The sequence below is a fragment of the Mytilus californianus genome, unplaced genomic scaffold (assembly GCF_021869535.1).
Source record: "Mytilus californianus isolate M0D057914Y unplaced genomic scaffold, xbMytCali1.0.p SCAF_3, whole genome shotgun sequence".
NCBI lineage: Eukaryota > Metazoa > Mollusca > Bivalvia > Mytilida > Mytilidae > Mytilus > Mytilus californianus.
In genome coordinates, this window is record NW_026262679.1 from 44384335 (window position 1) to 44407280 (window position 22946).

The 22946-nt window shown below is 31.5% G+C and overlaps 1 protein-coding gene across 1 annotated transcript in view; it reads right to left on the bottom strand.

The window, feature by feature from the left end:
* Window positions 1-16873, bottom strand: part of LOC127734651 (uncharacterized) — a 29578-nt gene extending 12705 nt beyond the window's left edge. The window contains exons 1-13 of the mRNA XM_052244640.1: window positions 16816-16873; window positions 16349-16418; window positions 13576-13655; window positions 13288-13325; window positions 11742-12324; window positions 10568-10644; window positions 9289-9360; window positions 8307-8444; window positions 7741-7863; window positions 7370-7441; window positions 6456-6601; window positions 5143-5244; window positions 4582-4668 (exon numbers count right to left, since the gene is read on the bottom strand). Of these exons, the coding sequence (XP_052100600.1) occupies window positions 4582-4668; window positions 5143-5244; window positions 6456-6601; window positions 7370-7441; window positions 7741-7863; window positions 8307-8444; window positions 9289-9360; window positions 10568-10644; window positions 11742-12324; window positions 13288-13325; window positions 13576-13655; window positions 16349-16372 (1542 nt within the window). The 5' untranslated portion in view covers window positions 16373-16418; window positions 16816-16873. The remainder of the gene's footprint in view (window positions 1-4581; window positions 4669-5142; window positions 5245-6455; window positions 6602-7369; window positions 7442-7740; window positions 7864-8306; window positions 8445-9288; window positions 9361-10567; window positions 10645-11741; window positions 12325-13287; window positions 13326-13575; window positions 13656-16348; window positions 16419-16815) is intronic.
* Between the last annotated feature and the right edge of the window lie 6073 nt (window positions 16874-22946).

The following is a 22946-nucleotide window of genomic DNA, read 5'->3' on the forward strand; positions in this document are numbered from 1 at the left end:
AAGTAATCATCGATATAATACTTTCAGATTTAGAACAATATAAATGAATAGACGTATATATTGAGTTCACACTAACATTTACAGAGGAGAATTTCAACACATTCAACTTTCCTTGGTTCCGGTATCGATCTCAAAGATGTCTAAAAGAAGCACGCCAAGAGGTCATGAAACGACTTTTAGCAATGTATTTAACAGGGGGAGATCCAAAAGAGAATATAGCCAAGTTGAAAATGTTTTTGCTCACTTCTCACATCAAACAGAGGTTACAATAGGAATCAATAAAATTGAGAATGGAAATGGGGAATGTGTCAAAGAGACAACAACCCGACCATAGAACAGACAACAGCAGAAGGTCACCAACAGGTCTTCAATGCAGCGAGAAATTCCCGCACCCGGAGGCGTCCTTCAGCTGGCCCCTAAACAAATATATATACTAGTTCAGTAATAATGAACGCCATACTAAACTCCAAATTGTACACAAGAAACTAAAATTAAAAATAATACAATACAATGTTCGTTTTCTACAGTTTATATAATTAAGGAGGTTAAGTCGTGCATCTTTAAATATAAATTCTCTGTTCTTTTTAACCAAACAGTTTATCATTTATTGCTATTATACTCATAATCAATAATAAAGTGTTTATTATAACGAAAAACAGCATTTTCAAAGAAATTCAAATACACTATCTGGCCTCGAGCAATAGTTGATATCTCATAGACAACAAAATTCCTTTACCCTCATAACCAATTAATAAGTGTATATATTACACCGTTATTTGTCACATAAATTTAAAAGTTTCTTGCTTTTAAACAAAAGTTCAGGAAAGAAAAAAAAAAATCGCGTATCACATGCATCATCTGGTGTTCATACGAAAAGACAGTTACAATGTATGCATTACTATTTCTGAAACAGTTGTTCTTCACTGCATAGTGGATTGATCACAAACGTATGTATATGCGTAACAAGTTTTGATAAAAAAACAAATAAAATTGCATTCAAAGCTTTTTATACTAAGCCAAGGTTGGTAACTTTAAATGAAATAATACTTATTATCCATGTTAGCATCATTATTTCCATGCTACTTTCTTCTTCGTTTCCTTTAGATAAAAATAGATGACGTAATCGTGATAAAAATAGACGAAGTACTACTATTTTTTTTATAACCCCCAAACTTAAATGGGATGTGCTGTTTGTATAAGAATAATCCATGTAAACGGTAGACATAACTTAAATTATTTTTATCTGTAGATTTGAATTGGACTGGTATAAACTACGAAATTTTCCAAAAAGTTTAGATTTTTCTATAAATCTAAAATAAATGCACATATCGGCTGATTAACACCATTATTTGGATGATAAAACCTATCTCAAACGAATTATGGTATACAATTTTTAATGTCTTATGTTTTTCATGTTTATATTGCTGCATTGAAAATAACGAAATGATCCTAAGTGCGACGTGTTTGTTAATAAAAAACGATATAAAGTTAAAAATGAAAAATAGATATGAAGATTTAATTGAAACTAAATTTGAAAACATTGATGATAAAAGTAAATTATATCTATATAAAAAACTTAAAAAGGATTGCAAACTAGAATCTTATCTAAATATATCTATTTTTCAGATAAGGAGATTGATCACTAAATTTAGACTAAGTGATCACTCCCTCTTAATTGAAAAGGGGAGATATTTTAAAATCCCATGAGAGGAACGACTTTGTCATAAATGTAAAATACTAGAGGATGAGAAACATTTTTTACTCTATTGTGATTATAATAAAACACTAAGAAATGCCTTTTTTGAACACATATGTACTGAAAATAATAACTTTAATAATTTAAATGAAGAAGAAAAAAATCATTATTTACTAAATCCATCAACGCCTTTACAAACAAATAAGTTAGGATCCTTCTTGAAAAAGTCATTAGAACTGAGGGCAGGGGACTCTTAACAACTTGTTTGTTTTTATAAATTTTGATGCTGTTTTTATTGTGTTTGTTTGATATGTATGTATATATGTTTATTGTGTTAATACATGTTGGTCACAAACTGTAAAGTTTATAAGACAATAAAATATTTGATTTGATTTGATTTGTTAATATACGATCGCAAATTCAGAACGTTAACAATGTAAACGTTACAAAGAATCGTCTAACTCTGTCGGACATCATGCGCTGAATGAAATTTTGATTTATGGATTTATTTTGATTAAGGTGAAATCACGTTTGATTCTAAAATTCCAGTAGGACCTGAAACATTAAGATTTCGGCCTTGTGAGTGAAGGAAATACAGGGGAAACTGACCCTACCTTTTTCAGGGGCCCTCCTCCCGCTTTTGAAAATTGCCGATCCGCAACCTCAATTGTCATCGTCAAATTGCGTCGTGTTGTAAAGTTTAAACAAAAATAATAGACATGACCATAGATCAGACATAAACATAAAATTAAAAAAACTAATCTTCAAAAATCTATGAAAAGATAGAACTATCTTAAAACTGTATCATTGAAAAATTAAGTAACTGAACTGAATATAAAAATAAGGAGATGTGGTATGATTGCCATTGAGACACATATCCACCAAAGTTCAAATGAATTAGATGTAAGCAATTATAGGCAACCGTACGGCCTTCAACAATGAGAAAAACCCATACCGTATAGTCGGCCCCGACATGAAAAATATAAAACAATTCAATTGAAAAAACTAACTTATGCTTAACAAAACAATTTACGAAAAAACAAATATGACAGACATGAACCAACGACAACCATTGAAACACAGGATCCTGACTTGGGACAGGTACATTGATAATGTGGCAGGGTTAAACATTTTTGTGAGCGCTCAACCCTCTCCCTAACCTGGGACAGTGGTATTACAGCACAACATAAGAACAAACTATAAAAATCAGTTGAAAAGCGCTTAACTCATTAGATCGATACAAAGCAGAAACACATCTAACAAAAAACACAGACTGGACATGGCAGGGTATTTATACATCCCTAACAACAAAAGATACAAAGAATAGATATGAGCTACTTGTAGTTACTGATAGTTAGTTCAAAACCAATACCAACTAATGAAATTTCGGCAGTATATTTAGAGAATTCTTGATTATTTAACGAAAAAATATCATCAAGATAACGGTAAGTGGTGTTGAATGTACCAATTAAATGGAATTTAGACGCGTCTTTACTGAGTTTGGCCATAAACTGTGATTCATAACAGTACAGGAACAAGTCTGTTATTAAAGGGGCACAATTGGTGCCCATAGGCATACCTAGATACTGTCGATAAACTTAATTGCGGAAACGTACATAATTGTTGTCAAGGAGAAAATTTACGGCTTTAATCATCTCATCACACCTCTCATTTGTTGTTAATGAAAAGATTATACCAGTCATTTTCGTGTTGCTCGGCCTTTAGTTTTTTGTAGTCTTTTGTAGACTGTTGTTTGTCTTTTCATCGTTTTCTGTCATGCCTCTGTCGGTTTCTCTTTGAATTGTAAGTTTTGATTCTTCCTTTGGTATCTTCCTACTTTTGTTTACTTCATAGATTTAATGCATAAATTGAATAGTCGGAAATAGTGTCCAAAAGACACAATCTTGTTACATAATCTCTTTTTACCTATCAAATACAAAAGGAATCATAACTGCATACTTCTGTCGTATGTCTGTGGTAAAATTACCAATCAAGCTTCTGAATCCTGTGTTTTGAGTGCTGTTAAATTGACATATTTCTAGTTTTTATGCTGAAACCTCACTATGATTCGGAGAATGGAAGAATCCAAATAATGAAGAAACATAGAAAGTAACTTTGCAAAATAAAAAGTTAACGACAACAAACGCTATACGTTGCTGTCTTGATACAACTATTTTAAAGAAAAAATAAAACTTTAGATCAATTAAATAGTTCATGGCAGTAGATTATAGTTAAATATGTCTCTGAAAAGCAAGATTATAAATATCAAAGAAATTCAAATCCCCCAAGGAAAAAAACCACCCTACCCACCAAAAGGTGTTGTTTCTATCACAATAGAAACGACCAAAATTAAATTGAATGTTTTTTTTAGATAAAATATACAAATGACTAAAAAATATAACATATTTTTCAATTAAAATCCTAAACAAATTGTCCAGTAAAGTATTCTAATATCATCGAAAATGTTAATTCTTTCAAAAACGAACTAAGTTAATAGGAATAAGTTCGTCTTCAACTGCCCTTTTTTAGTTTGATATAGTTTACATTCCTGTCTTTTTGTGTTGTTGTGCTGCTGCTTCATCGACGCATGGCGTACCTCTCCTTTTATTTATTTTTGTAGTCCTGTCTCCCATCTCAGACAGAAAGAAGACAAACTTCGTTATTTTGAATTACCTATTAGGGCATTAAAAAGTATATTCAAAGTCAAATAGTTGTTTGTAAATACTTATATATACTACTGTTAACGTTTCGACTAGTAGGAATTGCGTCCACAGAAATAGTTGAAAAATACTTAAAAAAATGATAACAGAGGGAATGTGATGAAAGATAAAAGTTAACATGTACCTATTTTTGAAGCCTGGAAAACATTAATATAATATATTTACCAGAACTTGTGTATTTTGTGTAAGACGTTGAATCTGATCTGGTGGTATGAACTTGCCAAAAGTCTTTTTAACAACCATACTCATAATCTTAAATGAAATCATATTTGACATCTTTTATTCAGAACATAAGAAGTAATTCTAAATTAACCAAAACTTTTCTCTAGAAAATTCAGCATTATTTAAATCTTTGAGAGAACAATATCAAATATGACACAGACGTTCTAGGTTTACATTCGATAATTTCAAAATCAAAATAGAAGATTTTTTTTCATACTTTTAACATTCATTCACGGGTTGAAACATTTTACAACGTCATGTTATCAAATACAAAAAAAAACATATTCTCCTTCTTTAACAATTCGTCTTTTAAAGAAAAAAAAGAGAGAAAAGGGAAATATGATTAACTAAAAGCTTTATTTAGACAAAACACTATTATGCAACCGACAAAATGTGCGTCTGGAGTATCAAATTATAAGCCTGATATCTTAAACTAGGTTTTACAAAGCGTAACATAATATTATGACAGTATTTATAATAATTAAATTGATAAGAAAAACTTACATCAGTGTTCGCAGCTCCTATTGGTACACAAAATATTTTCGTTCCTCTATGTGCAATATGTTGAACAATTTTACCTATTTCACTCGCGAATTGCAACATATTCTGGAAGTAAAGTAAAATGTTTAAAACAAGATATTCTTTGAGACATTGTTTACAAATGATACTACCGCTATAAGTATTCTGTAAACAATGAATTGATGAACGGTGGAAACGTATCACACAATATAGCATGCTAATATAAAAAACCAATAGGTTCTAATTTTTTTCTTGTAAAAAATGCAATGAATATTTCATGGGACGGACGATTTCTTATAATTGAATTTTACAACTTATTCGTGTTTGGATTCACACTATATATCTAATTATACAAAAAATATAATATAAAGTATGGGTAGTTGAAAGTATATTGTATAGTAATTTGACAGATTGGACTTCAAAAGTCACATTATCATATTATAAAAATATGTTAAACAAGGATTAGGAAAAAAAATCCTTCAAAATGGAAATAGAGTATGCAACAGAGTTTTTAGTTTTGAATGTTGGTCTACCTAACAGAAATACGTTTACACAATTATGTTAAAACAATTTTATTTGTTTCATTAACAAAATGCTCGAAATTAAAATTGAGAATGGAAACGGGAAAGTGTCAAAAAGACACAAACCCGACCAAAGAGCAAAAAACAGCCCTAGGTCACCAACAGGTCCTTTACACAGCGAGAAAATCCCGCACCCGGAGGCGGGCTTCAGCTGGCCCCTAAACAAACATGTGTACTAGTTCAGCAAAAATGGACTTCAAACTAAACTCCGAAACATATAAATGAACCAAAATTAAAAAAAGCATTTATTTTGAACGAACATTAAAAACTCCCGTCCTTATCAAAATTTATCAAATTATTTAGTTTTCAAATATTCAACTTTTAGCCTTCCTGTTGAAGGTAAATCCATAAAAGCATTTTCGGGCGCATGAAATTATTAAGTGTTGTGTAATTTTTTGTTATCAAATTAAAAAAAAATGTTCACAAGTTAATCTCTTAATTTGTTTTTCGACCACTTTATGCAACTAGCACCAATTATAATGTTAATGAGACAGGAGACGTGTTTCATGAATAACTCTGCTTGAACGTTCCTGATGAAGTTTAATCCAGAAAAGTTCTTCGGACTCGGCCATTTAGCGTTCACTGGAAAATAAATAAATCGTTTATGAGCATAATTGAAATATCATTTGATTTCCTAAAAATCGAAAGGCTTGATATAACCAGTAATATCCTGATTGAATGAGTAGTCTATCTGTTCTAAAATTAATTAATACTTACCAATAAATCTGGTATAGACGACTCTTCCATCATTCCAATACTGTCTCTGTCCGCTTCACTAGTAGCATCAACGCTAGTTGGAATTCCATCCGTTATCACAATAATGTACGGTAGGAACTCATGGTTCTCGAGGGTAGTGGGACCACCTTTATGAAAATTCCTCATTTTAATTGATTTAAAAAAATCATAGAATCTAGATATAGATATGCATACTATCTTGTCAGAAAATGAGTATTGCTTTTATAATCATTCAAAATAATCAAAATCACATTTTAATGCAATTCGTTTGGAACGATAATTTTCATTGAACGTTGACAATTATTTTGAAGGGTTAGATTCCACGTTCTACCAGTCCGTAACTGTGGAAAGCCACCATTTTGAATACCGAATTATTTTGGTATGTAATTTCTCAAAACATAAACAAAAAAGTCACATTTTGTGCCTCAAAATTTTCTTTTTGTCAATATTTAAACCCTTCAGAAGCATACGAAAAGTATAAATACGTCTAGTGTTTAAGCTAGACATCGGGAGTATACCTATGACGTCATATTGTTTAAATGCCAAAGACGACGTAACAGTTTCGCGGACTTTTTCATTTATGGCATTTTTAACCTAAAACATTTACTAAAATGGAATTTATTTTGATATGTGGCATTATAATGGAGATAACTGTATTGTATTTTAAGCTTGGCCTTGGCAAATCGTAGATTTGACCGTCGCAAATTGAGTTTACCAACGCATCGCTAGGTAAACTCAATTTGCAACAGTAAAATCAACGTTTAACGAAGGCCAAGCTTAAAATACAAAACAGTTATCTCCTAAAGAAAACAAAAATATCTTGCATTTTTTCTTTTGACAGATAGATAAGAGTAACAATATGGAATATGTGCCTATGAAATGTAAAATAAACTTACAGTTATGAATTCCAGACAATGCCATCAACATACCGGCTGCTAGTGGAGATGGACCACCAGGTCTCAACTTGGCTGAAATATAATTCTGATTTTTGAACTAAAGATAAATAGAAAAAACGATCATGAATTATAAGCACAAAAGAATAGAAGAGAGACAAAAGTTCAGTTCATAAAAATCATATGATTGGTTATGAATGTCTGAATATTCATATTGGAATTTAATTCACGTAACCATGTAACACATCTGGATAATTAAATATTATACTAAGTTTCCAATATTGAATTATTAAACATATTCATAACATTGGAATTTGATTTGTATTGTTTATTCCTTTATTATGAAATATAAATTTATAGGATATATAATGTACCTATTTCTCTCTTGATATCATCATACTCCGCTATAGGATGCGTAATTAATTCAGTGTCTTTTCCAAAATGAGCTAGTCCAACATTATCTCGTATACCGATTCTTAAACTGACCTGATGCAGACCTGTACAAATCGTAATGTCAACAATTATCAATTGGAAAATAACTAAAGGCACCTATATTCAGTTGAAAATCGTTTTGGATGACCTGTTTCTGTGGTTTTGAGTTATGTTTTTGTTTCCTTTCTAAACTTTACAGGGTCCTGAGCGTATCTGCTGAAATTCATTCATCTAACACCTGCCGTACCAATGGAAATTGGTATCATACATTTGTTGTAATAATTATTAGCTCGTTCTAATTTTAAACGAAGCAAGTAAGTGTATGTTGAGTTTTGATTTACCTTTTTATGAATTCAAATTTAAGTCTTTTCCGCTTTTAAAAAAATAAGAACAGCTTGTTTCTCTCTGAACTTCATAGTTGCTCTGTATAAAAACTAAAATGATTTAAAACATGCATTTCATTTAATATTATCTATATGACATTTAATTGTAATGATTGATTTTTTACCATCGATGAAGTTTGTAGCAGTTTTTATCATTGTATCAAATTTTTCTCCATGCATACTCTCTGATGTATCCAACAGTAACATATAGTTATGTCCGCGGGAACTCCTTTTCCCATTGCTCAACGCCAATTTCATTCCAACTGTAAAATAAAAAGTAAACGCTTTGAAAAAAACACATTATGCTTTGCAAGGTAGGTAAAGATTGTAAATATATAGATGTAAACCAATATCAACAAGAACACAGCTGTTATATTATGAGGAAGAACGACTGAAACATAACATTCTAGAGCACTTTAGTTTTAATGTTACAAAAACCAATGTAAAGCAGTAACCAGTTTATTCAACTACAGACTTTAAAGAGCCTCATCGCGCACCTTAATCTCTTTAAAAATGGCCATTCTCCAACATTATAAACAAGGGTATAATTCATGGCTAAATTTCTTTTTTATTGATCTCGTATTGCTGATCAGTTTTGCTGTTTTGTGTATTTTTCTATTTCTTTCATTTTAAATTTAGACATCTCCCCAGGCCGGCTGTAAATCATCACTACTAACAATGACTTAAAGCATATGTTTTGTTTAATTAGTAATCGACAAAAGGAGGAAATATGATAATAGCCATTAGTTGACAACGTAAATTTAAGAATGTAGCTTACATCTGAATTAAATGTCAACGTAAAAATATCAGAGGGCTTTATGTTTTATGAAATTTTGAAAAACTTCATTTCTTAGATTAGATATACCTATATTATAGCGTAACTAAACCACGTTATCACGGCATAAGCAAAGATGTTGTTGTAAATGGAATACGCTTATGGTTAAATCATTTCCAAATAGAACCTAAAAATACATCAACTACATGTACAAGAGCTACTTATGTTAACTATGTCAATTATGGCGTGTTTTGACGTCACAACAATAGATGGGGGACTTTCCGTTTTGGAATTTCCTTGGAGGTCGGTATTTTTGTTATTTTACTGTTTACCTTCCATATGCGATTGTTTTGCGATCTCGAACCATTCTTCGTATGAATGAACCTTCTGTCTACTGTCAAAATCTAAAAGATGAAGAAATTTGGCAAATATTTGTACCAAACACAAACACACATATATATCCGACAGTACTTGTTGTGTTATTCCTTTAAAACAATTTATATTGCTCTCCTTTCTGGAGAACCTGATAACCTTTCTGTGATTGGAGTATGATATGGCCCGTTAGTTTAAATTGTTATATGTAAAAATTAGGAGATGTGGTATGATTGCCAATGAGACAACTATTCACCAACGTTCAAATAAAGTGGATGTAAGCAATTATAGGCAACCGTACGGCCTTCAACGATTAGAAAATCTTATACCGTATAGGCGGCTATAAAAGGCCACGACATGAAAAATATCACACAAGCCAATTGAGAAAACAAACGGCCTAATTCATAACAAAACAATTTACGAAAAAATAAATAGGACCGACATGAACCAACGACAACCACTGAACAACAGGCTCCTGACGAGGGACAGGCACATAAAGAATGTGGCGGGGTTAAACATGTTTGTGAGCGCTCAACCCTCCCGTAACCTGGGACAGTTGTGTTACAGCACTACATAAGAACAAACTATATTTGTATGTGTCTGCGTTTAATAGTCTGTTCATCTACTTGTTGTTTTTAAATTACCTTATTCCTGTATTATAATCTGCTAAAAATGTTTGATTGCCTTTTGATTGAGGTCGCTAAATACATTCTGTTATTTGCTTTACTTACCATTTTAAACTTACTTTGTAATGTTAGATTACTGTCATAGTCAATATTTTGAACTTAAACTGTTTACTAGTATTGTTTTTATTTGTTCATTATTGTTCACCTAGTTTGGACTAGTGTACACCAACCAATTACCTTATGATTGTCACTTATGGGCTGATTTTTTTGTTCACCAAAGACCGTCAAATATATGATATGACATAACCTTATCAATCAATATTTTGTTTCTGTCTCTTTCGGAAACATAGATAATGACATATATATGTATTTATCCTCTCTGCTTTTAAAATTGTTTGGTTTGAGCATCCCTGATGTTAGTCAATCCAGAAAAGCGCTACGTACGTACGAAATTCATTGAGTGGTATTTTTTCATTTACTAGCAATGAGTCGATATCACTACTATTTCAGTGCTAGTCCATGAGTTTAATTTCAGTTCAGTAATCTGTGCTTCGGTTCTAACATGATTTATTGTCATTGGTCATAAAACTTACGATTATCTTGTAATAATTACCTCTTACAGCATTCTGAGCCAATGTCATTATTCCCCTCGGTCTTTCAGATGATCTAACGTTTGTCTTGTTTTGTCTCCTGACAAACAAAATAGCCGTAAGCACTGACATGATTAATTACATACATTTCTTAAAATATAGGAATTCCTAAAAAATCAATGGTCCAAACTCCATCAGGCAAAGTTGCCCCGGACTATTTTGCCTATATTGTTTAGGTCACATTTGGTGATTGAGCTCCACAAATTTTAAACACCCTTGGCTTTCGGTTTTTGAACGTTCCTGAGGACAAAGGTCAATCCAGGTGCTTCGGACGCACCAAGTTTTTAGTGGTATTGTCCCATACTGTAATGAGTCATTCCGTATCGAACAAAAGCAAAGAAACGAAAGTGTATATGATGATACAAGGTATTTTTAAATTCCAACAAAGCCGTAAAAGAAGGTTTTGAAAAATATTGTGATTCAATGGCAACATTTTTACATGCTTTGTTTAATGGTTTATATTACTCCTAAAATTACTGAATATACATCTTGATGTTGTCCACTTTTCTATTTCTAAATTATAAATTCTCAGTTAATTTCAAACAACGATAGTATGGGCGATTACAAACAAAGATATTATGGGTGATTAAGAACTTAAAATATACGATGAAGACATAATTCATTATGGTTCGTATGTGCACCTCTAAATGTTTGTAAACCTTTGTTAATTTATGTTTATTATTTTCATTTTGCTTAGTTTCTTCTGTTACCTATTCTGACATCTTGCACTTGTCCCAAGTCAGGAACCTCTCGCATTTGTTAGTTTTGAGTTTCTTTTTAATTTTCGTTCATTTCTATGTTTCGGAGTATAGTGTGGCTTCCATTTCGCTGAACTAGTATAATCATTGTTTAAGGACCATCTGAAGCCCGCCTCCGGGTGCGACATTTTCTCGCTTCGTCGAAGGCCCATCATTGGTGGCCTTCGACTGTTTTCTGCTCTTTGGTGGGTTTGTTGTCTCTTTGATACATTCCCCATTTCCATTTTCTATTCTATTTCAAAATGATTCTAGTTTGTTTTCAAACTGACGTTTACACCTCTTGTACTTATGTAACTCAACTTATGCTTTTATTATTATACACACGTATTAAGATCTCCTGTATGTTTTCATATAAATTTATCTGTAAATAATGTGATACCTTTCATTCAAATAATATATGGTTATGTTGGGCGTAGGTTCTTCATGATTCTGGTTTTCGGTTGTTGCAATTAGTGGATGTAACATTTCTCCTTGAAAACAGCATTTCTTTCTCTTATAACACATTCTATTGTCAAGGTCGTCATCGGTTCTGCAATGTTTGAAACCGTTTATAAATTGTATTATCTTTGGTTGCTTTTCTTGTTTTAAAATAACTACTTTGCTGACATTATCTTCTATCTGACTTCGGCGATGCATGTCTGTTACTTTTTCTGGTGCTACATCGTTCTGGAATTTCGAACAACTTTTCTGTCCTTTTCCATGTATTTCTTTAACATTCTGCTCACAGGATGTGATAGTTTCTTTTTTTGCTTGATTTGGCTCTATCTGGTTTGAATATGTATCAGATGTTAATCTTTGTTTATTCAATTCTGTAGGTTTGGAAGTGCTTGTTCTGTTCTTAAAGGCAATAGAAACTATATCCAATTTCACGGATAACTTTTCTGCTGTTCCCAGTATTGCTTGCAGCTGAGAAGAATCTCTGCATGAAATATTCTCAAAATTTGCTAAACGCTCCTCGATTCCTTATATAAAACATAATCATTGTTACGTTAATATATCAGTTATATAAAAAATGCTTTGGAAACACCAATATTCTCTTCCTTGAACTTAACATTTCAATGACTGTAAAAGAGTAGCTTCAAGAAGGGTTATAATTACAGTCAACAAGTGTATACGAATTAAATGTCATTATGACGTCAACATTGCAATTATTTATTATAGAAATTATTATATTTTAAATGTTGCCTCATCAGATAACAGATGCATTGACAAAATAACTTTTCAGAAGAACTTGACATAAATTTGCCGTCACAAATTAACTTTGGTCGAAGGATGTTGTCAATGTTTCCCAGAGATATGGTCCTTTTAAATGTACTAAATTAAAAACAACAAAATTGGTTAAGACCGGTATACTATGATACTTCAAACGCTTTCAAAACTATCGATCTATACAATTTGCAGGAAGAAATGTTTTCTTTTTTAATCTTTTGTCTATCCTAAGTTTTGTAATTTTAAGAACTGGATTTTAATTAAATATGACACAATTTAACATTTATGGTCACATTTAGGTCTTTCTTGCCATATCCTTCTAGATTATATTTATAAGATGGTACTATACGAAAAGGATTTATAAAATCGTGTTGACAAATATTTTGTCTAAACAAATCGCCTTCGTCAGTCTCATTTTTTTTTATAAAACGTTATATACATGTTCATAAAACGGTCGCCCTTTATAAAACAACTAAAATCAATGTTAAAGAATTACTGAGGTTTGTCGATTTGTCAAATGACAATTAAATTAAACGTCGTCTGTGTTACTATGCATAACTGTGTGGCATCAATAATTGTTTTTGTAAATAATAGTTTAGCATTTAATGTACATGGCATTCTTTAAGATAATCCAAAACTTTTCTTTTACCAGATGTATATTATATTGTATTATTCACATATTTTATTGAAAACATGCAAATAGAAAAAAAATCTACCTTCAAGTCCTTTTATCTCATTACTGAGTCCAGCTTTGCTGTAAGATAACAAACAATTATGAAGTCGTGCTACTAAAAATGAGAAATACATGCACACAAAATTAGGTGTAAGTTTTCATAACGTGCAATGATCGTTGCCGTTGCTTGTAAACTGTCAGTCACAAATAATCTATCTTGCAGAAGCACCTTATATGCGCCCGAAAATTAGAAATGCGAGTTTGGTGTACTAAGCTATCAACCTTAAATATTTTTTGATTCTTGTGAAGATACGAATTTTTACAAACTTACATGTGTTTAACATTTGTTCTCTCTTTGACACGGTTCTGTGTCAGTTGAAGATCTTGCATAGCATTCTTTAAAGTCTCTACCTAAAAAGATGTTAAACCAGTAATATAAATAGAAATATGTCAATAGTGCAAAGTCTTTAGCTCCAATATATGCACAACAATATATCTCGAATATTTTGTAAAAGAGTATAAGATTATGCAGCAAAACAGATTCAATCATACGCACAGACTTTCATTAATGCACGACTATACATGCATGTCTTATAACGCACTAACATACATTTACACATGCATGTCATATAACGTTCTAACATACATATACACATGCATGTCATATAACGTACTTACATACATTTATACATGCATGTCATATAACTATAACTTACATACATTAATACATGCATGTCACATAGCATTGATTCGAGCCTGTTCCAACTGATTTTACCGTTGGTGCTATATTGTGGTGTTACATTAGTATTCCAGGTAAGGGGACGGTGGAACACTTGCTAACATTTTTAACCCTACCGTATTCCATATGTACCTGTTCCAAGTCAATTTTATCGATACGAATGGTACAAAATTATCCTTAAGTTGTCCATCCATTTATAAAAAAGGTAGTACAATTGAGAAAAAACATTTTCAAATATGGAACGAAGCATGCATAAAAGCTTAGGGGTTCACCTCAGCTTATTTACGTAACATAGATTTTTTTATGAGGATTCAGTCATTAGAATAGGAAAACAACATTCAAGTGGCGTTTTAAAGGGGTGGTTTTGTACCAATAAAACGGAATACCAATGACTTCACGTGCTCTCTAGGACAAAGTTTCACTAAAAAAATGCGTAGAAATAACAACCGAAAAACTTGATATCATTCTAAATGTTCTGGTTTAAGCTTAAAACACTGTAATTACATATACCTATATTTTTTTTATAAGGATCCAGTCATTTGATTAACAAACAGCCATAAAGTAGTGTTTTGATATAATGTACTATATTTAACTAACGCAAACAAATAACACATATACCAAATTCTTAAGTATTCTCCAGAACAACGTTAAAACATTGCATGAGAATATTTTCAGAACTGTAAGCAATTTCAATGAAAAAGCTTGATTTAACTCTTACTGTTCTGATCTTATCATCAACATATAATTATTTTACAATGCTAACTTTAGGATGAAATAATTTTGATCGGTATTAAATCTCTTTTGAGATTGATACAAACTGGATTAACACCATTACATTTGCATGCACTTGATTTGTCGTATGTCATATCTTGATATTTTTTGTTAAGTAAATAGCAGATCATTGGTTATATTTTCTAATGCATTCACATTATGTATAGACTTTGAACAATTAAGAGCTTTGCCAATTGTATGGAACTCTGTCTTATGTTGAAAACTGCATGTTGCTCTCTGGATGTCGTTTTACTATTTATTGTCGTTGGGTAAACCCCATATCTCTTTTTTTTTCTTAACAATCATATGGTGTTTTAGTCTGGTTTTGTCTCAATAACACGTTACAGCCATTTCTTCACCTGATCCCCATTTAAACGCTACAACAATGCATAGAAACATTTGTTAAACAAAACAATAGGAAAAGTGATATTTAACTTGTGACTCTTGGTTTAGTATTAAATTGATGTAATATAATTAAATGCCTATTTCTATCTTTATTATAAGTCTTAAAATATTGACCGTGTTCATATTTTTAGAATGAATCGCCACACAAGCGTTTAACGTGTGCACATTTTTAGAATGCGCTCTTATTCTACTTCAATTTAAGAACGGTGTAATTCGTTACTGTTTCGTTTATGTTGGTCTTGTCTTGCTTCATTTAAGAACGTTGTGGTGCGGTTTTTTTTTAATTGGTGCTTTGTCATATTTTAACTATCTTTTGCAGTTTCAAATACAACCGTCTGGTACAAGATTGGCAAATTCAAATTGAAATAAAATAATTATTATAATAAAAACTAACAACAAGAAAAAGAAGAAAAAAAAAACCAATGGATTCTTAATAGAAGATGAACAGGTCAATATTGTACCACTAATTGCACACATCATTTATTTTTTTTTTATTTCAGAGGACTGAATTGAGTAATAAAGATATGTAGATAATTTTAAAACAAGACAGAAAAAGTTAGAAAAAAAACATGCAAAAACTTCATTTTTTTCAAATGTACCTGTTCTAAACGATAATTGATTATTAATTTCATTCGTAACATAATAATCATATCCCCATTTAAACTAATACGGGTACGAAATATAGAATTAGAACTACATAATTATATTTCTGTGAAATATGTTTACTAAATTAGATCACCAGTATTAATTGACTTCTATTCCAACTTAAACATTCAGATAATGTTCTTTGGTTTATAAACTACCTTAATTATATCACATACAATCTTAGTAAACTTGTTAAACAAAACATATATGCTGGATGTAGTCCTGATATCCATGATCAGATTTCTTGCAAGGTATTGAAAATCTTTGGAAGATATTGATGTGTTAAATCAGGAAACAATTGATAAGTAAAAAAGAATGAATGGACAGTGAACAGCTTAATTGAACGATACAAAGGGACAGAATCAAAAAGAGCAAAACAGTCTTCTTCCTGAAATTAGAATTATTATTTTGGAATATTTTCTCACATTTTCATCAGTAATAAGTCTCTCTAAGGGTTGAAAGAGATTAAAAATTGAATTCAGTAGAAAAGGCAAAGTTAAAGAGAAAAAAAAGTAAGCTGAATTTTATTAAATCATGCACTTACCATATCTGATATAGTCAACGACATGATCAGATAGTCTGAACGCAATTAACAAGATCTCTATCTTTGTCCGCTACAAACAAAGGGAAAAAAACCAACTTTTAATTATTCTAAGAATCTCTCATCATTTCATTTAATGTCTGTAAAAATGTTAAAATGTACTAGAACACAATTAACTTCCCTTGAAGTATTAAGTTCTAAAAATCTTCATTTTATTTGTATAAATTCTTTTCCATTTTGAACAAAAACAGTGAAATTTCAAGTTTACTGCTTACACTTAAACAATGGCTGACACATTTGCTGGCAGATTGATGACAGTGTCAACAGGTTTCTTTCGTGGAGTGTAGGATGATTATTCCATGTATGATCTCGTTTAAAATGATAAAAACAAATCGTTATAGCATTTCTATAGGAAACTACCAATATTCAGTTGCATAAAAGACTACTGATACATTAAAAAAAAATCTTACTTTCTGTTTTCAAGGAAGTCCATCAGTATCATTCAGCTGACAATATCATTCATGTCTGCCCCGGAAATGAATTTTTATAAATAACTCCAATGGGAAAATTATGTTCTAAAATTAGATTTAACTGACGGCAATATTATTATGATTATAACCTCGTTTATTAAGTCTTTTATGGCCAAACGTTTTATTTGGACTGGCAACAGAAGATGATGTAAACATCCCAGAAAGCACATTAAAAACTCTGTCATGTCTTGAATCTCGAACGTTCAACATCTACTTTGAACACTCTACCAAAAATGTTTTTGTATGAACATAAGAGACGAATAAATTACAAACACTTTGAAATACGCACTTTTTTTTATAGGACATACAAGTTAAAAATAAAGTGGACGTTTGCAAAAGGTTCATCTTTCTTAGTCCTAAAAGAAAGAAGAATTCACTGTCATATCATTTGATCATTTGGACAGCAAATAAAAAAAATGCAATTATGATTAATGTAATAATTGGGGACTACATGTCATTGCATTGTCCATTGTCTCCGGTGTCGAAATAAAAACCCAGAAAAATGCAAAGTTACATTTACACCTAGCAGTACATTGGAATACAACAATCAAAAGAAACAGCGGTAATTTAATTTTTTGAATACATTACGGTGCCTAAAAAATTAGCTTCGTATAATCTAACAGTATAACATAAAATATTATCAAAATTTGTTAGACAACAATTCAAAAATTAATTAAGATTAATAAATTAATAAAGAATAATAACCGTTCCGTTTAAGTTTTTATTATAAGAAATATTTTTTTTCTTATTTTGCACTTTATCTTATTTTATACAACTTTTGTTTTGTTTAGCATTATTGTTTTAATCATTTATATTTAACATGCTATTTATGAAATGTTATATCCTGCATTTGTCTTTCATTACCATTATATAAGACCCCACAGCCCCACTTCCTCCTAAACTATTGAAAGCTATTTTTGGCATTACCCAAACATGCCTTGGTGCAAGCATGGAAGTAATATCGAGAGCAATAACAACGATATATTAGTTTTGTTTATAATCTTCAAATCTTTGTACTAAAGTCAAGGGATTTATTCAATTTTTGTCTCAGTGACAATTAAGACCCCTTTGGTTACTATGATCTACTATCTGTTATACCGCGGTTGTTAATTCTTATCAGTCACGTGATTTTAACAAGTCTGGTAAATATAGAACATCAGTGGGAAATCTCGTGTTATTAATAGCAATGTTGCAATGTACCTTATAGGGAGAAATTCAATAAAAGATCTCCCATTGACCTCAATGCAAACCTTTTTCTTGAATTTAATTTATACTTGTTTACCTTTAGAAGTCATAAGCTTTCATAAATCATTCATCAAAGTACAAATGCAGCCCTATTTTTTTACAATAATAAAAACATAACGTCATGCGGCATTTTACTATCCCAAAACATAGATTATTTGATTTAACTTTACGGAAATTTCGGTTTTTAATGCTCTTGAACTTCGAATTCGATTTAGCCTTCAAAGTGTTTTTAATTATAGCGACACTGGTGAGTATTATGTAGACGAAACGCTAGCGCTCGTTTGGCGTACAAAATCGTATCTTTGTCATGTTTGTCATTGATATGTTCATTTTCTGTAAGTTAAGTAAATCTTGTGTACATAATAAGTTGATTTATTCGAAACGCTATGGAATTTCTATGTCTATGAATATATTGCCTAAGTCGTATTTGGTTCAATTTTTACGGAATTTCCGATTTAAATGGTCTTCAATTTCGTGCTTTATTTAGTCCTCTAAGTCTTTTGTGAAGAGCACCACGGATGAACTTTATTTAGAAGAAATGCACGCCTGCCGTACCAAATTATATTTTTTTTTTTGTAACTATGGTAAATCTCTAGTAGCTATATCTTAATACACGATAATAAACTAATGCAGAAAGTTTGGCATAATGATGTCCAGCTGATGGTTAGATTGGTGCAATCTAAATGCTAACGGCAAATGTGTAGGTAACTTATACTGACTACATAACAACAAACACACATGCATCAGTTCTTATTCATTAGAATAAAACATTAACAATATGCATACATGCTACATGTACATGTATGATCAACACTGAGTTTTATTTTCAAAACTTTGTATTATTTCACTTTAAGATTACAGTTACAGGGCTACTGATACCATACACTTTTGATACATTCAATAATTCAACATATATACAGTCATCAGCATCTTATATGTAAATATAATGTCCTGTAAAAGAGAGGCGAAATATACCAAGAGGATATTCAAACTCATAAATCGAAATAAACTGACAATGCCATGGCACAAAACGATTTACGTCGAAAGGACAACACAACAGTACCCAAAACACTACATAGAAAACTAAAAATTGAGCTACACGAACCCCACCAAAAACCGGTGGTGATCTCAGGTGCTCGGAAAGGGTAAGCAGATCCTGCTCCACATGTGGCACCCGTAGTATAATTGAAGTTTAAATCAACTTTTGATAACAAGACCAAATTACTGTTATCAAATCGTAACATATATATGGAGAAAAAACCTCATGCCAGACATATTTTGCATTGGATTGCAGTAGTTTTAATGAACATTAATATAACAGAAATCTCATGGAAAGTAAAATCTGTTCATGAATGTGGCAGACATAGACGCAGAATAGATAGCAGTAAGCATTTCCTACTTGAGCGTCATAATTATTCACATGCCCGAAAACGTAAACACTAGAAACTCTTCTGTTCCATTAATATATCAAATCACTTTTTGGTCTATAATAATTTCCTCTTTTTCTCGGATTTGATAGGTACAGCCTTGAAACACATCCTGGTGACATTTTTTTAACCATTTGAATAGCAGTCATTTCCTTTTTTTCTGTTGACAGGGAGACGGATTAATATAAGAACAATATTGTTTCCAATTCTCTTTGTGTATAACTGTAATCGTATTTTGTGTTTCATGTTTTTCAAATAAAATATGTTTAAACAAAAAGCTATATCACGAAAATAAGATGATTCATAATAATTTTAATGACATTTGCGTCATTAATTTAACCTGCAATCGAAAATATCAGTGATAAGGGACAGTCTTTATTTAGAATATTTTGAATCATTGAACTACGAATCAAACAAATCAAGCCAACTAACATAATTTCTACATCCATTCAATTTTTGTTTACCAAATTTTTGAAGTTCACCAAGCGATTGTACAGGAAAGGCCCAAGTGATTGTACAGTAACTCGCAAGCGATTGTACAGTCAATTAAAATATCCGACATTGAGATAATGAATATATTTGGATTTCTACTGGAACAATGGCTTTTAAACTTTCAGACAGGTAAGACTATATATTAGAAAAGGTACATGTGAAAATTCTAGTAGCAACGATCGGTTTTTCAAATTTTTTTTTACATTTTTTATCGCTGGATCTGGAGTTCTCGCATTTCTCAACAGCAAGGGCTATAGGCAGGATATTCTCATTACTTCAATTAAAAAAAATAAACAAATAAGAGAATGTGGTATAATAGCAAATGAGACAAATATCCACCAGAGACCAAAATGACGTAGAAGTTAACAACTATAGGTTACCGTACAACCTTCAACAATGAGCAAAACCCATACCGAATAGCAAGCTGTTAAAGACCCCTAAATGCAAAATGTAAAACACTTCAAACGAAAAAAAAAAACAAAAAAAACAAAAATATGTTATGATATACAGCATTAAACGACTGAATAAAGGCTCCTGACTTGGGGCAAGCACATACAGAATGTGGCGGGGTTAAACATCATTCGTAAATATAAATCAACATGCAGACATCTTATACGTTCATGTATTTCACATCCAATTTTTTATGGTAATATTCTATACAAAGCACAAAAATGTCGGCATTCACCTCAAAAGCTAACTTAACCTTCAAACAGAATTATTCAGAAGGGATATAGTTACGATACTGTTGTCAGGTCATTAGAGATGGCATATTTTGGTATGAATATTGATCCACTCATAGGGTCTTTGCATCGAAAATAAATACATTTATTCTAAAACCAGTTGTTGGCATGATACGTGTTATGTTCTTCTCATATATTTTATGATGGTATGATACTAAACCCCTAACGGGAGGGATTGTGCTTGATTTTCATATGATGAAGACATAATCTTTCAATCAGTTTAATTGAGATGTGGAGCTGCCATGTACAGTAACTGCTAGTAGTCCCTTGTTAATTTATGTATCATTGTCATTTTGCTTAGTTTCTTTTGTTACCTATTCTGACATCGGACTCGAACTTCTTTTAAACTGAGTTTTACTGTGCGTATTGCTGTGTGTTTGTTTATTCTACATTGGCTAGAGGTATAGGGGGAGGGTTGAGATCTCACAAAACATGTTTAACACCGCCGAATTTTTGCGCCTGTCCCAAGTCAGGAGCCTCTGACCTGTGTTAGTTTTGTATGTTTTTTAATTATAGTTCATTTATATGTTTTGGAGTTTAGTATGACCTCCATTTTCATTGAACTAGTACACATTTTTGTTTAGGGGCTAGCTGAAGCCCGCCTCCGGGTGCGGGATTTTCTCGCTGTGTTGAAGACCCATTGTGGACTTTGGCTGTTTTCTGCTCTTCGGTCGGGTTGTTGTCTCTTTGACACATCCCCCATTTCCATTCTCAATTTTATGCTTACGCCAAACACACCCACTAACCCCGGACAGTGGGGTAACAATACAACATAAGAATACACAATAAAATAAATTGAAAAGAGTGTAAAATAGAGACGAAAGGGACATTCAAACTCATAAATCGAAAATAAACCAAACAAAGCACAACAAAGACAACAAAAACACAAAAGACAAAAAGTACATATCTGAGAGTACTCGCAGTTACTGAAAGCTAGCTCAAAGCTAATAACAACTAATAAAATAATCAAGTATCTCAGACTAAAATATCAATCAGTACAAATCCAACATACAATGGATTTAGTATAAAGGCGTCATTAACAGTCAGGGGAAACATGACCTTGTGTAATGCCAAAATATACGCTTCATCGGATTGTATGATAGTGAATGTACATATGTGTATATCTAACAATATAATTTAGTTGGGTTTAAACCTGTTGTAAGCAAATCAATATTTATACAGATACAAACGATATTCAAAGATATTATTACAGTGTTTAATTGATCATCTTTTAGAAGAATAAGATTATTTAAAGGATTTATAAGTTTACCCGGATCGTATCTAAATTTACGGGCTCGATGAACAACATGGTAAAAATAAGGATGTTCCAGCCGGTTTGTAGTAAGTAAAGCCATACTTCCAAACAAATTTTTGTATCTCTGAATTTAGCAAAGTTTTTAAGTAATTTGTGGTAACGAAATCCTTGACTTAATAATTTACCAGTAATACCTAGATTATGTTCATTGAAATCCAAAACGTCATTACAGATACGGGCAAATCAAACGAGTAGGGATTTTTAAACACCGTAAGATGGTGCAAAGGAGTTACAAAAATACCGAATTCCAAGGTAAATTCAAAAGGGAGAATTCCATAAAAACTAACAAAATCAAACCTTACCAATCAACAGAACGAGTGAAAACAAACGTCATATTTCTGACTTGTTACAGGAATTTTCCGAAGAAAATGGTGGTTTAAAGCTGGTTTTATACCTAGCTAAACCTCCCACCTGTATGAGAATTGTTTATAGTTCCGTTATATTGACAAAATTGGGTGAGCAACCTAAACAGACATAATAGGTAAATGTGATCCAGCAGCCAAAATTGTGTAAACATACATCACAACTGACAAAAAAATTTCAAACATACATACAAATAAATCTAACAAAACGCCAACAAAAATGATTTGGGAAACAACACTGTAAGGACTGGGTGGGATAAACTCATCAATGAAGTTTCCAGGTATGGTCATTTATCCAGTTATGATATGTAAGCACTATATCTATATTCGCAAAGTAAATAGTGAGACAAAGCCGTTAGTTTTCTTAATACGGAGTTAAACAAGTGAAACAAATTATCACATTTTGGAAATTGTGGAATTGTGTAAGTATAACTCTGACGACGGCAGTTGCAAAATATGCATATGTTGTCATTCTATAACGTTGTAATAA